This window comes from Sciurus carolinensis, chromosome 14 (assembly GCF_902686445.1).
Source record: "Sciurus carolinensis chromosome 14, mSciCar1.2, whole genome shotgun sequence".
NCBI lineage: Eukaryota > Metazoa > Chordata > Mammalia > Rodentia > Sciuridae > Sciurus > Sciurus carolinensis.
Window position 1 is genome coordinate 50,057,634 of NC_062226.1, and position 16,478 is coordinate 50,074,111.

At 37.7% G+C, this 16,478-nt stretch overlaps 1 protein-coding gene across 1 annotated transcript in view; it reads right to left on the minus strand.

Annotated features, from left to right (window-relative positions):
- Positions 1-16,478, minus strand: part of Focad (focadhesin) — a 299,217-nt gene that overhangs the window by 1,818 nt on the left and 280,921 nt on the right. The window contains exons 36-43 of the mRNA XM_047524416.1: positions 15,114-15,242; positions 12,189-12,304; positions 9,589-9,849; positions 8,828-8,917; positions 5,957-6,134; positions 4,250-4,347; positions 2,232-2,483; positions 175-250 (exon numbers count right to left, since the gene is read on the minus strand). Of these exons, the coding sequence (XP_047380372.1) occupies positions 175-250; positions 2,232-2,483; positions 4,250-4,347; positions 5,957-6,134; positions 8,828-8,917; positions 9,589-9,849; positions 12,189-12,304; positions 15,114-15,242 (1,200 nt within the window). The remainder of the gene's footprint in view (positions 1-174; positions 251-2,231; positions 2,484-4,249; positions 4,348-5,956; positions 6,135-8,827; positions 8,918-9,588; positions 9,850-12,188; positions 12,305-15,113; positions 15,243-16,478) is intronic.

Sequence of the window (16,478 nt, forward strand, 5' to 3'; positions counted from 1 at the left end):
AAAGTTAAAGATGCTGGAACTCTTTTTTTTTTTAACTCACTTTCTGGTTCAAAATGCCACATTAGTGACCACTGAGCCCCTTTAGAAATCAATACATACTATGAGTACATCATTCTGCATCACAGACAACAATGGATGGTTTTCACCTTTGTTGGAAATAAAGCCTTTTCATACCTTTTAAAAGATCCTTGGACTTGGCTGAGAGGGCTTCTTTAGGGCTTTCCATGATGCTGAATAACCAGTCAATGAACTAGGGTGAAAAAAGAAAAATGTCAGGGAAGAAAATCCCATTGTCAGCATGAGCTGTCAGTCCCTTGGGCCTGGATACATGATTGCAAGTCTTTGGGTGATTCCTGCTTGGGCTAAGGTTGCAGAGATGAGAGAGGAGCACAAGATTTGTACCCAGCGACCCTTTAGTTGAAAGACCTCACAAAGTTAAGCCCACTTCCCCTACTGAATACCCTGAGATCAGGGACAGGTTTTAAGAGTGAAGTAGACATGTGCCATGAATATTATCTCTGATCACTCTGAGAGACCCAGAGAGTATAACAACTTGAGTGCCCAAGTTCACTCCCAGTGAACAATAGTCAAGATTTGAACCCCAGAACACCTGACTCCAAAGCCTTTCTTCGCATCATGCTGCCTTCCACAGGTCTGTGTGTTTTGGCCTAGGTGCCTACGTTGGGCATTATTTAGAGAGCATGTCAGATATAAGCCTCAGTTTCTGAAACAAAATGTTTCTATAGATGATAATAGTTATGTGTCCAAATGAATACGAAATGGAAGTTGAAATGCAAGAGAAAAGCATAAAATAATTTAGGTAGAGCCAAGCATGTTAACTGTGAATAAATCCTACAAATGAGGTTGAAACTCATACTACTCACTAGTTTGACTGAATTCACAGCCAAAATTGTTTTTGAATCAGCTACAAGGTGATTTCATTGATGACTGAATGTTACCAGTCTTGGGTTACTGAAAAACATACATTAGTGATAGATACTAGGCACTTTAACTTTGGACATGAGATGTTGGGTTGAAGAAAGCAAAATAGAGAAAATAACCCTATTCCCAGGCTTTAATTAAAATATTTTCTGTATTTTCCTTTTTAAATTTTGTTGTATAATATCCTACTGGCAAGTAAATAAATCAAGCCCTATAAATATATAATTGATGCAAGATGTCTACTCTGTAGTCCAAAGTTAACACAGCTTCACAGTCCAAAAATAACATGAGGGGAGACCACACTTAAATTTATTTTAATTTAAAGTGAACAGAAAATACAAAACTTGGGGCAGCAATTGTAATGCTTATTAGATTTAAGGGGGAAAAGGCATTTTAGGTGAGATGTTCAGTGAAGTTATAGATGGCCAAACTGGGTTCACAGTTCAGAAATGTTTTTAAAGATTAATGTTCTGATTTCAAGAATAAGCAACACAATGCTACTTTTAAGCTTTCAACCTCATCAAAATCCAGTTTTGATTAAATGGGATTCAAAGACTACTTCAACCCACTATATTAAAGAGGAGCAAAGCCATATAAGAAGTAAAGGAAGCATAATATCTTCCCACGTTGTGCTAGTTGCCTGGGGAGCCTTAGTATTAAAAGCCAAAGGTGTTTCCTATAGTTTGGGTTTTTCTCAGGGCAAAGGTGATAATAGTAGGCCTTTAACAAAACCCCACTTGGCATTTACCACATCCAGGGACATGACAAGTATGTTTAAGATGCCTGTGGGATGGAATGAGTTATGGGAACCTCAAATATGATGGGGGGTCCAGACCCACATTTCCCTGAGGAAGAGTTCTCTGACCCACCCACTGCTGCATTGTTGGTCACCCCCTGCCTTGCTGCTTACCACAGTATCCCACGTGAGACACCACATTGAATCTTGAATTTGCCTTCCTGCCTGTCCTCCCATTAAGATTCTGAGCTAACAGTTACTCATCCTTTTGTCCTCAGGATCAAGAGTCTTCAGTAAATGAATGAAAACGAGGGCTTTCTCTTGCCCTACCCCTAAGAAAGTTCTTCTTGTTGTTGTTCTTTCTCATCAGCGGTCACCCTGAACCTGGGCTGCCCTCAGTCTCTGAGATTGCCTGTGGCTGAGATATGGGGCTGAGAATGAAAGCCTGTGGTGTAGTTCACGTTTCACTTAGCTCCCCACCTCAAATCTACAGCAAGAACTGCTGAGGACAAAAGCCAGCCCGCCCTGCTAAGCAGGTGGCTGCCAACCTCACCTTCTGGGTTTGTTCCTTCCATGGCTCTTTCTGCAGCAGAAGCAGCATGCTACTGGGAAGGAGAGTGAGGGCCTCCTGCAGAGAGACCCTGTGCATTGGACTCCTGCCAAGGAAGCTGGATTCTGGCTCAGCCAGGCCATTCTCCTGATGCCATGGCAACCAACTGGCACTGAGGCCAAGGAGGAGTGGGGCCTCATGGTCCCCCCACGCTACCACTGCAACTGCAAATATCAGCAACAAGAAGTCCAAAGCCTGTGATGGAAACAGAAGCAACATTAGGTCACATGTCTTACCAACTCAAAGTAATGCATGTCATCTTCCCCTTCGCCCACCCCTCCTCCTGCTCAACCCCTACCCCAGAAGAGGAACGGGACTGACTCAATTTACATGCTTAATGAAGAGAACTTTTCAGTCTGTGCAGGTTTTTAAGGTCCCCTTATGTGAGGTAGTCAATTTGCAATTTCATTATTATCTAAGATTTCAAGGAAACGACTTATTCCTAATCACAACAAGATCAAAATAGTCCTCTGTTTTGGTGTTTTCAAAGAGATTAAGAAATTAGGAAAAAGATATTTGTTGTTATGTGGCCAAAACTATTTTTAAAAAAATACATCTCATTTTATTTTTGAACGAGCCTCTCTTCATGCATTTAAAAAAGTCTGCTGGGAATCTATCCATATATATTTAAGACTAATCTAGACACTTGTCAAAAAACTCTAATGTTGACATATCCCAATTGTTGAATTACAGCGATTTAAAATATACTTCTTTCTGTTACTTTGTTTTCTGAGATTTTTGTAACAAAACAGAACCATTAATGAAAACTTAGGAAATCAGGAAAAAAAGAGGACAGACCATACTAGTTCCAAAACAAAGGGGGGAGTCTTTAAAAAGTACTTCTCTATCTCTTAAAGTTCCTTATCTCATGAATTGAATTTCAAAAAATTAAACATACAACTCTTCAGAAAACTGTGCAAAATTTCAAGGAATATATCATAATGAAAATTTTACTTACCATGAAACAGGCCTACAGAAAAAATTCCACTACCAAATGCAATAGCCAAGTCAAGAAAATGAGAGTAGGAAAATAGCTGTCTTCATTTTACTTATGAATCTTCTTCTTCTTAAACTCACCTAATGCCAGAAGTTCTTACTTTGTCTGGGTCATAGGTCATGCTGCCAGCATGATTAAAATCTCCTCTCCAATGTGTGTGCATATGCAGGTAGGTACTGGTACACATCAAGATTATCTGCATACACTTCAGGAATCTCGTCATATTATGCATTTTTAGCCATCTGTGGGCCAGACTGGAGGCCAGATGCTAGTACTCCCAAATCTTTTGTGGGATCAAACCTAAGTACATAGGGCCTTAGGTACCCTTTCTTGCTTAGTGTTCTATGGGTTCTTCCTGCAAAGATCATATTTTGTTGAAAATATTTCTCAAAGGGCAGTCCTAGGTATCTCCAATAGCAAGGAAAAAATACCTGTTTGCTTGAGGTGTCAGAGAGTTGTTACTGGCATTTCTTAAAAATTAAAGGAAGGCAGGAAAGAAAAGATACAAGCAGCATGCTATAGTTTGGATCTTGACTGTTCCCTCTAAGGCCAGTGTGTTACAGGCTTGGTTCCCACAGTGGCACTACTGGAAGATGGTGGGACTTACTGGAAAATCTTTGAGTCATTTGGGGTTTGCCCTTGAAGGAAACTATGAAACCCTGGCCCCTCCCTCTTCTTCTCTTTTGCTTCCTGGCCATAAGATGGTAGTTTGGCTTCATGATGTCTTCTTTTCATGATGTGTTGTCATGTCACAGGTCCCAAAACTATGGGGTCAACTGATCATAGACTGGAATCTCCAAAGCTTTAAGTCAGAATAAACCTTTTCTCTTTATAAGTTGATTACATCAGGTATTTGTTAAAGTCACAGAAAGCTGACCAAGACACAGCAACATATTCCTCTTTTGGGAAACAGAATCTAAGTTCCAGTTTGAATGAAACTACAAACTACTCCTCTAGAGTGTACCTCATCAAGAGCCACGTGGTGAATAGGTGTTGACTGGTAAGCAACATTTCTGATATAACCCATCAGTTCCAAGAGCCACTCCATTCTCTTCAATACACCTGAAATGAAAAGAATATGTTTTTAAATGGGACCACAATTTTCCTTTGAATAGTAAAATAGGTCAGAAATAACAATCATAACTAAAGCAAAACGTGGTAAAAACCCTATTAAACAGTTTTAAGGTCTGAGACTTGTGCGTTCCCATGAAAGAATTGATATTATTCTTATTAGATTACTATATTTTGGTACTTGCTTCCAAAAGTAAATCTATTCTACAAATCTCCTTATCCACTAATATAAAACGAATTTATTGGACCTTCTCTCTCAACATTAAATACATTAGGAGAAATCTGGTATGCTAACTACTCAGTAAGGTTGAATCATGGGTAATTAGTTATTTTTACAGACCTGTTTTGCTTAAGTGGTTCCAATTTGTGCCAAGATCACAAAGGAACCCTATCCCAAAGACATAAAAACAAAACAACAACAACAACAACAAAAACCTAGCCATTGTATGGTAACTGGAGAATAAACATCAGCATAAACATTGATTTTTGTCCTTTTAAAATCTTTTTTTTACATGAGAATTCCCAGCACAGTAAAAACTACTTAGAAAGGCTTTCAAACTTTAGAGAATAAGAGGAATGTATGAATTACATTTGAGTGTTGGTTAGTTAGAACCAAAGGCAACATCAAATTATTTCATTTTATTTAAAGTATCTTCCTGCATATTTGGAAACATCTGCTAGGTTTCTTTCTGATAAATGTACTTCTGGTTTATAACAACAACAACAAAAACCCACTGTTTCTCATCACAGGTTGGTCTTTCAGTGGGCAGGCACTAATAAATAAATGGGAAACTATCTCAATTGCCAAAGAGGAGGCTGAATCAAAATTTCTTATATCATCTTGGAGAATCTTCCAATCATCTTTGTTAGGTTTTCCCTCAAACCAAAAAGGCATGAAAGATGGATAGGGGAAATGGGCACATGAACATGAGTAACTTTCCTGGGATCACAAGGGCTTCCCAGCCCATCTGACCCACCTAAGTCAGGTACCATTCTGAATCTGAATGCAATGTGGAGAAACAATAAGCACATGACCAGAAAGACTGAGGAGCCATAGACAAGCTCCATTTTCAGGTGATTATTAAAGCACAATGTCTGAAATGGTTTAAAACTTGCACCATGAGATTCATAAGCTTGCAAGTGTGTGTAGCAGGGCCAGATTTTATTTTTTGAACCTTTGAGAAATTCTACAGAATAACTATGTAATTTTTTGCTTGTTTTCCTTTGTGACCATTCAAAAATAACTACTCAAAAACCATTTTCATGATCTCATCTGGCAGAATCAATCTACACCTTGTGTGTTTTCAAAACTGAGTAAAATAGGCAGAAGCAACCTGGTACACTTGTTTGTATCCTTGAGAGACTAAAATGCCAAATACAACAGAAAAATCCTCAAAAGAATTCATTCCTATCTCTACAAAGTAGCCGTTGTCTTCTATAACTGCTCATCTGCATTCAGGCACTCTTCATTTGGCCTGACAAGGCCTAACCTGTGCCAAGAAGCACTAAACTAGCTTTTTCATGAGAAAACAAATACAAATAAAAGGAACAGCAGTCAGTTTTATTTCTGTTCCTGATGTTTGCCAGGAACTGGCCTCACCTGTGTTGGCATGGCTCACAATCCGTGCCTGGTACAAACTGTGCAGAATCATCCAGGCCAATGACTCTTTCTCGTGGTGCTGCAGAGCAACACTGAGCATATCAGTTAGGCTCATCAAGGGGAATCGTCCTTGAGAGATTAAGTACAGCTTGACAAAGACAGCCTTTTCCATGTTGCTCTGCAAAATAGCAAATTGTTCAGTCACTATTAAATTAACTGAAGTGGCTACAGAACCTCAGGGCAAGGGCAAAACAGAAAGGGAGAGTTTGATGCTATTATCCCAGATGCTAAAACTGTTCATTTCCTGCAGCATGTGACCTATCTGTCTGTGTGCTGTATTAAAATGCACATATAATAAAAGGTTGTAATGTCATCTCCTATTCCTTCATAAAAGTCATGAATGTATTCAGGGGTTAATAGGTAATATTTAGTAAGTATACACAATAAAAATAAAATGAAAACTAGTAAATACAGTACTTATCTTGTGCCAAGCACCAATCTAAGCAATTAACATGTATTAAATTCAGCAGTTTTTAAAAATTTGGTACACAGACCTCTGGGGATTCAAAGACCCTTTGAAAGGTTCTGTGAGGTCAAAACTATTTTAATAATTACACTAGACTGTATTAGTATTCATTGTATTTTTCATGTCCACTTGTAATTTTTTAAAAGCCATTTTCACTTAAAATATCCTTGTAAACAGTAAAAATTATTAGTTTCATTAAACTTTGGCCCTTGAGTACACATCTTTTTAATATTCTATGTGACAAACTGGGAAATATGCATAAGGAACTTTGATGATGGTTGTTTCAACAAAAAACGCTTGTAAGACTGAATTGTGAGCTAAATAAAATAGGCAGTCTTCTCATGGAACAATGTTTACTTGAAAGAATGATGGAAAAACTGTGGTTATTCAAACTGGGTATTTAATAGATTATTTTATTAAAAATTGGAGGAAATGAGCCTGTCACTTCAAGGAAAGTACCTGACAGTATTTATTGTCAATGATAAAATCTAAGTTTCCTAGTGAAAATTAGATTTTTAGAAAATTTGTATCTGATACTATGAGCTTGGCAGCTTCCCAATATGTAAAAGGCTTTTCTGATGAGATTGCTGGGGATGTTAACAAATATGATATTTTGATATTATACAATGAAATGTGTCAACATTTGGAAGGTTTTAAACATTTTCCAAATGACCAATGTATGATATTACTAAATCATGCATGCATAAAAGACCAGAAGTGCAAGCAGACAGACCAATGGATTTTAATGTATTAGAGTATCTCAATTTCATTAATGTGTTCTGGTCTCCACATTGCAACTAACCTTTAAGAAACTAAGAGGAGTTGAGTTTTGGTGCAATATCAAAGAAGGATATTCATAATTTTCTGCAAAGACTATTAATACACTCTTCCTCTTTCCATCCACACTGTATGAGGTTTGAATTTCTTCACATACTTCATTAAAACAAAAATCATACCAGACTGAATGAAGAAGCAGCCATGAGAAGCCAGCTGTCTTCTGAGTCGGACTTTAAAAAAATTTCTGAAAATGTTAAACAATGCCACTTTTTTCATTACTTTGTATATGTATTAAATAATTTTAATCATTTGAGTTAAGATGTAAAGGGCAAAATTTACATTTTTCCTAGTTTTAATTTCTAATAAAGTAAATATCAATAGATATAACCTATATAATTAAATCCCTTTGGGGTCCCCAATAATTTATAAGAAACAAAAGTGTTCCTGAGACCACAATATTTGTGAACTGCTGCATTAACCATTTAGTTCACACAGGAATGTTCTGCAGTACATTACAATTACCATTCTTTTGTATATGAAAAAAACTGAAGCACAGAGGATAAGTATCTTGCTGGCATTCCCAAAGCTAGACGTGGTGGCAGAGTAAGCCTTGGAACCCAAGGAGTCCTGCTCTTTTGCCACTGCTTCTTACTTCTATTCTTTCCAGAAATGAACAAAAACTCTGACCTCTGTGAAGAAGACTGACTCTTTGGGGGACATCAAAATGCTATTTAGTATGTTCTAGTGACAATATTCTGAGCAGTATTTAAGAAACTCAAGTGAGTAATATAGCAACCTCCAGCTCTAGGTATCAAGAAGAAAATTATATGCTTCATTTCCAAATATATTTAATAAATATAATAATATAATTAATTATATGACTGTAATAATTATGTATGATAAATAATTACTGAGTTCTTACCTTGGGTCAGGTACTATTCCAACTCAAATTAGGAGTGCTTTATATATATATATATATACACACACACACACACACACACACACACACACACACACACATATTTTGTTTTTTTCTAAATCTGACAACTTTATTGATATACTATGTTTTGCTCATTCATCATTCATCATTTGCCTAGGGGTACTCATGATCCTGTGTTTGTTGTTCAATCAACTATGCTTCTGCATTCTAAAAGGATAGCATCAGGTGTAAGAAAACAAATTTGAGAACAAAATTACTTATTCATGCCTTTTATATACAATAGAAATTTCTTTGATCAGAATATAGTCATTCCTGTGGTATTATATTGAAGAGGTTGCCCAGTACTTATTTTTGCCCATAGGTGTTGCAAAAATGTTCTTGACAAAATAAAAGAAATTAAATTAAAATATTGTTTGTCCATCTACCCATTCATACAACATGTATTAAGCATCAATCACACCAGTAGGTTGGAGAATAGACCCCATAGTGGCATAGAAAGACAGCTTTCTGAAATTAAGCAGGAACATATAAGAAACAAAACTAGCTTCAGTCAAAAGGACACTCTAATCAATTCTTCAATTTCTGCTTCAATAATAAAAAAAATATATACATATAGATATGTTATTACCTTAGTAATCTGGGAGATACGATTGGCATCATCATCTGTCATTTCCGAAAGGCATTTTGCTATACTAATATACAGTTCTAGATCATTTCTCTGGTTAAAAAAAAAAAAAAATCCCAAGCATGTCAAAATACAATGTAAAACAAGAATAACAAAAATCTATTTTTCATGTTCTGACAAATTATTAGATTTATCATCATGAATAACAGCTGATGAGATCTGAATTTTAAACAAACCAAAACATATAGCCAGTTTTTATCATTTTAAGAATTTCTTTCATGTTACTTTCTGTTTGCTTGGATGTACTAATTTTTTTTCCTATCAGAATTCCACTGTTCCAAGCAGATTTTTAACTGCTTTGTAAAACTTTAATTCAGAGACCCTTTGGAGTAGGGGGAAGCTAATATTAAATCATTTGGTAAAAACAGTTATTGGATAACGTGCCCTAGGACTCTCCAGGTGTAAAATGAAAGGATTTCTGAGCTTTCTCATCTTCTACAGGCATGTGGTTAAAAGACCCAACAACAAATTTCCTGGTACAGCACTGCTTAAGCTGCTTCTAAGCTTGCTTGAAACTTTGGTTCTAAATATTCAACCTCAGCTTAGCTCTTTGGAAGCAAACACGCTCCTAGTGAAGAATGTGGTTACTTCTTGCTAGCCTTCCCACCCACATTCTTAAAACATACAACTCCCTCCTTTGCCAAAAAGGCTTTAAAGAAGCCCAAACATAAATTGTCAGGAATGTAAATATTTTTGTTCCTTACCCGAATCTTATTTGGCAGAAGGTCAAAAATTTTCCCAGTAGCTTCACGGAGCAGACTCCAGAGGTGGTGGGCAGGGCTGGGCAGTTTCATGGCCTGGCTCAGACCCTGCAAGGCACTCGGGCATAACTCAGGATTGCAAAGTGGGGAAGCTGCTTTAAAAACTGCCACCATTAAGTTTTCAACAAAACCAAGGATCTGTTCATCAGAGACATGTTTTATCCACAGAGGCACAGACACCAGGAGGTATTTCTTGATATCCAACTAGAAGTAAAACAGAAGAGGTCAGATGTTAACAGGTAAGCCTGAGTTTGCAGTGCTGGAAACCTCAGGGTCATCCCTGTGTCTAAGGATAGACCAAGAGATAAAAGGGTCGGTTAGCTTCCTCTCCCTCACTGTCCCACGGCTTCATGGTCCAACTGGTCATCAGTGCATGTAACTTGGTTGCTGCAGTTACTTCTGACTCAGGGTGACTGTTGTATATATGTGCTATCTGCCAGTCCATCTGTGAAAGGTTCAACTGAAACCGTAGATCTTTTTAGAGGATAATAAAATGCTACTTTTGAAAGTACACAACAGTTGCTATTTGGTTTTAAAAGGCTACATTCTCCAGCAAGGAAAGCTTCTGAAGATGAAGAGCTATGGGCTGGACACAACTCAACAGGGCATTTGATATTGCTAATTTCTTCTTCTGAGGAAAATAGGGAAGCAATAAGGAGAATGGCATGCCCGGGCCACTTGACTGAAGAGCCACTAGCAGAGCACATGGAACTGACCACAGTGACTCAGAGCTCACCACAGCACCGCTCTGTCACATGACACAGACTTTAATAGCTATGATACTAAAGGGGTAGCAAGGCTAAAAGGAGTTGTCTGAAAATATAATGCCTGTCAACAAAATCAGTAGCTTTCCAGAAAGATCAATGTAGTTGACATGAGTTTTCTGAGAGGCTCATTGTAAGGAATATGCCATCTCAGATCATTTTATAAGATGATACATTAATTAACAAAGATAAAAAGACTCACAACCAAAGACAAAGAGCCACATAGGTCTAAAACAGAAATTAAAAGATTACTAATAGCTAGAAAAATTTCTGAAGAAAATTTTTCCTTCAGATATCCCTGATTCAAAGGGAAAAGAGTTAATAGTATAAGGCTTTGGAGTCAGCTAGATATTATTCTCCCATTTATTAGCTATGCAAACTTTGCTGGATTTCTATTTGTCTCAGTTTATCAACCTATAAAATGATTAAAATGTATTTCTCAGAAAGAAAATAAGCCAGACACCAAAGACTTCGTATTATATGATTCTTTTCTAAATGAGTTCTAAAATTTATGTTAAATTTAAATTTATATAAAAGTTCTTGTAAACAGGACAAACTTTAAGAGACAGCAGATCCATGGAGGCCTGAGCCTGAGATTGGAAGTGGAATTGAATAAATCTAGGCATAATGGAGCTTGTGCAGAGTGAGGGAGGTGTTCTTGGAGATGACTGAAAACATATAAAGGAACTAAAACTTACCAACATTTTTAATTAAATGGCCATTTTCGGGCCATATAAATTATAACTCATTAAAACCATTTTTAAAAATCGTAAAAATTGTAGAGATCACATCTGATCAGTGCTAACAGGTACCAGGTACATAGCAAGTGCTCAATGACAGCTAAATGGAAATCACTTGGAGTGGGTAGGGTGGACTCAGACCTCAACAATGTGCACCTTTAATTAAAGGGAACTACGAGGAGTAGGAAAGGCCAGGAACTCAAAAACAATGTAGAGTGGGGACTAAAGCCAAAAGACTGAGGAAATGAACAAGCCTTGTACTAAAGAATTAAAGCCTCCAAGAACAGAAGAATAACAGGTTACATTTAGAGAAATTCAAAGATAAAGATCATTTATTCATACAACTGATAAACCACTAATGAATCTGGAATTTGTTTTTCTCTCCTAGCTTGAAATGAATTAAAAATTAAACATCTTTACTGACTTCACATCTTCAAATGCTATTACTCTATTCTTCCTGTCTACCTTTGATCCGTACGTGGAAGGTGCTGACCCCTCTATCACAGATACCAGGCTGGGTCACTTTCTCCTCGGCACTTGGTTCAAGTTGAACACCCCAGTGGAGGTTCACGCTCTCTCCACCCACACTCTCCCACTACCTCCCTTGGTACCTGACCAAATCCTACCAAACCTTTAAGGTTCACCTTCTTTGCTTTCTCCTCTGGGAAAGGGCTGAGTCCAGTGCATGTGGCTTTGCTTTTTTCTTAATACATACAGAAATGACTATGCATATCACACAAATAAACGGAGATTCAAAGAACTCCATAACTTTCTAGTTGTATGATCTTGAGAAAGGAACCTTGATACCTCTGGCCATCACTTTCCCCTTTTTGTAATACACAGTAGCTAAATGATGAATGGTAGTGACAGGAGAGCAGTTCTGAATCATTTTCCAATCTGTGGGCCAGCTACTATCAAGCCCTGTTTTTGTAAAGTTCCATCAGTCTGCTCTTGACTCTGAGAACACATCCCCAAATGAATGTTAATCTCCAAATTCAGTTTATCCGCCTGTCAGCCAATGCCCTCAACTAGTACATACGCTCAGGCTGTGGATCAGGGGTGGCATCACCCACAAGCCCAACAGTGCAGCTGCATTCTGGGATGACTGAGCCTGAGTCACCATGATTTCAAGGCAGAGTTGCTGTATTTCTTCCCCTAAAAGAGAAGAGAAAAAGAATTTCTGTAAGTGAGTTGCTTCACTGAATCATTTCCAGGCTTTAATGTCTAAATTAAAGCACTTGCTAAGTGAAAGGATTCTGCAGGTAACATAACTTGAGTAAACCAAAGGTATTTCAAGAGACCTTATTGGTGACCAGGTGAAGAATGTGACCAGTGGTGTCCAGTACCAAGTCTTGGGATTGGCAAGGGCCTTTAGCTAGTGAGTAAAGTTTCTCTTCTACCTAGAGAAACCTAAATGTTCAAACACTACCAAAACTATGAGAAAATGATAGCTAAAAATCATGCAGTCCCTGTTTTCCCTTCTGCTCTACCTTGTATCCAACACAAACCTACCTGTGTATGAAATGGCTTATAGATACAGCTACTGTCTCTACTGACCAGACCTTTTCTGTATTCTGTTTCCTCTTAGTGGATTTATTTTCCCAGCCAAACCTTTTCTCTTTTTTTTTCTAAGGACTTAGCTGAAACAGTATACCATATTTTCAGTATCATATACAAAAGCAGGAGAGGGACAGAGAAACATGTTTTCCAAATGAAATCTCTGGAAATCTAGTATGGTGACATCATGTCTTATACAGAGATTAGGTTCAAATGTAAACATTTCTGCAAAACTTGAGCATAGTGAAAATATTTTTTATTTTTATTTATTAATTTTGGTGGTGCTAGGGATTGATTTTGGGACCTCCTGCATGTTAGGCAGGCACTCTACCACTCAGCTACATTCCCAGCCCCAAACCACTTTTAATTATATCTAAAATTACATATAAATTACAGTACACAAGTCATTCTGTACATCATATGTAAGTCAACATTCTACTGTAGGTGATAGAACATTGAATCAGCCATGGCAATAGAAGCACATAATTTTATGACACTGTTTAAACTGTTCTCTTTCTGGAGTCAGGCAGGGATCAAGAAATATATGTGCATGTGATAATTCCTTTCTGTACAAGAGGGGTTGATGTGGATGAAGGGGAGGTGTTGAGCTGTGCATTCCCTTTGCCTCTCACCACGAAGATCTCTGGTAGGGAGAATGATGTTCCTGTAATGATTTCCACATCCTTCTCCCCGGAACCAGTGAATACATTAACTTACATGGCAAAGGAACTCTGCAGGCATGATTAAGGTTAAGGACCTTGAGTTCAGGAGATTATTCTGGATTATTTAAGTGAGCTCATTAGTCACAGGAGTCCTAAATGGAAAAACTTTCCTGCCTGCAGAAAACCAGGAAGATACTGCAAGGAGGCCTCAGCCCTGCTTTGTTTATTTTGAAGTTGGAGAAAGAGGGCATCGAGTTGAAAGATGTGGGTACCCTCTAGGAAGGAAATCTGCCCTGCTTGTACCTTGACTTAGTCTGGTGGGAATCATGTTGGACAGCTGGATAATTCAAAGGTAAGATAATAAATCTGAGTTGTTCTGAGCCACTAAGTCCATGCTAATTTGTTACAACAGCAATAGAAAATACAGTATCCCATAGAGTGCTTCCTTGAAACCTAGGGCTCTGGAAGTGCTGTTTGATAACCACCATACCAGGTGTGCACCACATGCTCAGCACTGCAGAGAAGCAGTGTTTTTAACTACTCTGTTTGGCCTGTCATTAGATCTCTCTCTCCTCACCCTCAGCTGTAGGAAGTCAAAGACTCAGAAGGGCAAATACTTCAGATTAGGTAGAGGGGAGTGAAGCAAGGGGAAGGGGTTTGGGGGTAGGAAGGATAGTAGAGTGAAACAGACAGTATTACCTCATGTACATATAGTATGACTGCATCACTGATGTGATCCTACAATATGTACAATCAGAAAAATGAGAAATTACACTCCATTTATGTATGATGTATCAAAATGCATAAATGCATTCTATTGTCATGTATAACTAGAATAAATTTTAAAAAAGAATACAAGCAAAAATAAACATTGGCAAGAGTGTGGGGAAAAAAGGTACACTCACATATTTATGGTGGGACTGCAAATTGGTGCAACCACTCTGGAAAGCAGTGTGGAGATTCCTTAGAAAACTTGGAATGGAACCACCATTTGACCCAGCTATCCCACCCATTGGTTTATACCCAAAGGACTTAAAATCAGCATACTACAATGATACAGCCACATTAATGTTTACAGCAGCTCTACTCACAAAAGCTGAACTATGGAATCAGCTTAGGTACCCTCCAACAGATGAATGGATAAAGAAAATGTGGTATATATACACAATGGAATACGATACCGCCATAAAGAGAAGTGAAATTATGGCATTTGATGGTAAATGGATGAAACCGGAGACTATCATGCTAAGTGAAATAAGCCAACCCCCAAAAAAACCAAAGGCCAAATATTCTTTCTGATATGTGGATGCTAACTCACAAAGAGGGGTAGGAAAAATATAAGTACTCTGGATTAGACAAAGGGGAATGAAGGAAAGGGAGTGAGGATGGGAATAGCAAAGATAGTAGAATGAATCAGATATTACTTTCTTACATGCGTATATGAATACATCACCAATGTAATTAATTCCACATCACATATAACCAGAAGAATAGGAAGTAATACTCCATATATGTATACTATGTCAGAATACATTCTACTGTCATGTATAACTAATAAGAACAAATGTTTTAAATGGTGGAATTAAAAAAGAAAGAAAGAAACAGCCACAAGATCCCGAAGTCCACCAGTTTTTACTGGTGGACTGCTCTTCCTACATGTACAACTTGTGACAAAGAACCTGTTTTCCCATTCAGGTCAGATCCTAAAAGCAAAGTCTGAAGACCTAAAAACACTTGATATTTACCAAAGTTTAGCCTCATAAGTGGAGAAAGGAGCGCAGCCCAGTTTGCAGGAGGATACTGGTAGCTTTCTCCAACAGTTGCTATGGGTTTCATAACTACTTTGAGAAGGGAAGGAGGCACAGCTTCAGGACCTGTAAGGAAAAAATAATAAAACATCTTCATAGCATCATGAGTATGGAAAATCACTACTTTCCCTTCGTTTCAAAGGATTCGGTATCATGTGTTCAATAGTGTTCAAGCCCTTCAATTCTGTGCTCTGAATTTCAACCCCATTTGCTACAATATCTTATTCTCTCTCCTCTTCCCTCTTTTATTTGTCTTCAATCTTTCCCTCTTGACAGGATAGGAATGTTCCACTTTTTTGTTTTTAACTTAGCTTTCTTCCACACTCTCATGTCTTTTTATTTAGTTTTTAAAAAGAACAACTTACTCTATATTACTGCCTCGTTGCTCACCTACTCCTCAGGGCACTTTCAGCAGATGGTACCAAATGTTAAGAACTGCTCTTCCCACATGTACATACCCAGGATAAACTTTAATTTGTAAATTAGGCACAGAAAGAGATTAATGATAACTAATAACAAAATAGAACAATGATAATAATATCCTTGAATAAAACATATGAATATGGTTTTACTCTCAAAACTTCTTACTATAGAATATACACCCTTCTTCTTGATGAATGTGAAATGGTACTTAAAGGAAGTGCTGTAAAGTTTCTCTTTGGCACATCCTATACTTTTGGGTATTGCTATGGTCTGAATGTGTCTCCCAAATTTCCTGTGTTGCAAACATAATCCCCAAACTGCGGAATCTTGGGGAGGTGGTTAATGGGTTTTGAAGGAGTGACTCTGTAAGCTACTGCTGACAAATTTGCTCTGTCTCATCATGCAATGCCCCCACCTTATCATTCAGCAAGAAGATCCTCACCAGGGCTAGCACCATGCTCTTGGACTTCCCAGTCTGCAGAATTGTAAACTAAACTTCTGTTCTTTATAAGTTACTGCTTCAGGTATTTTCTTATAGCAACAGAAAACGGACTAAGACAGGGCTGTTATTAAGTAAAACAGACTTGTTTGGCACAAACACTGCAATACCATTTCAGTGGGTCTGATCATTTAGCCAGCTGTAAAGCAACTAAAAGATGGGTAGCATATATAGCATGGATAAGCTGGACAAAATTACGATTCATGTGCTAGGTAGGACAGAGTGGGACATCATGAAATTACACCATGCTACTCAGAATGATGCAATATTTCAAATTTATGAGTTGTTTATTGCTGGGATTTTCTATTTTTCTGCTTTTGGACTACAGTTGACTATGGGTAACTGAAAATGTAGAAAACAAACCCACAGGCAAATGAACA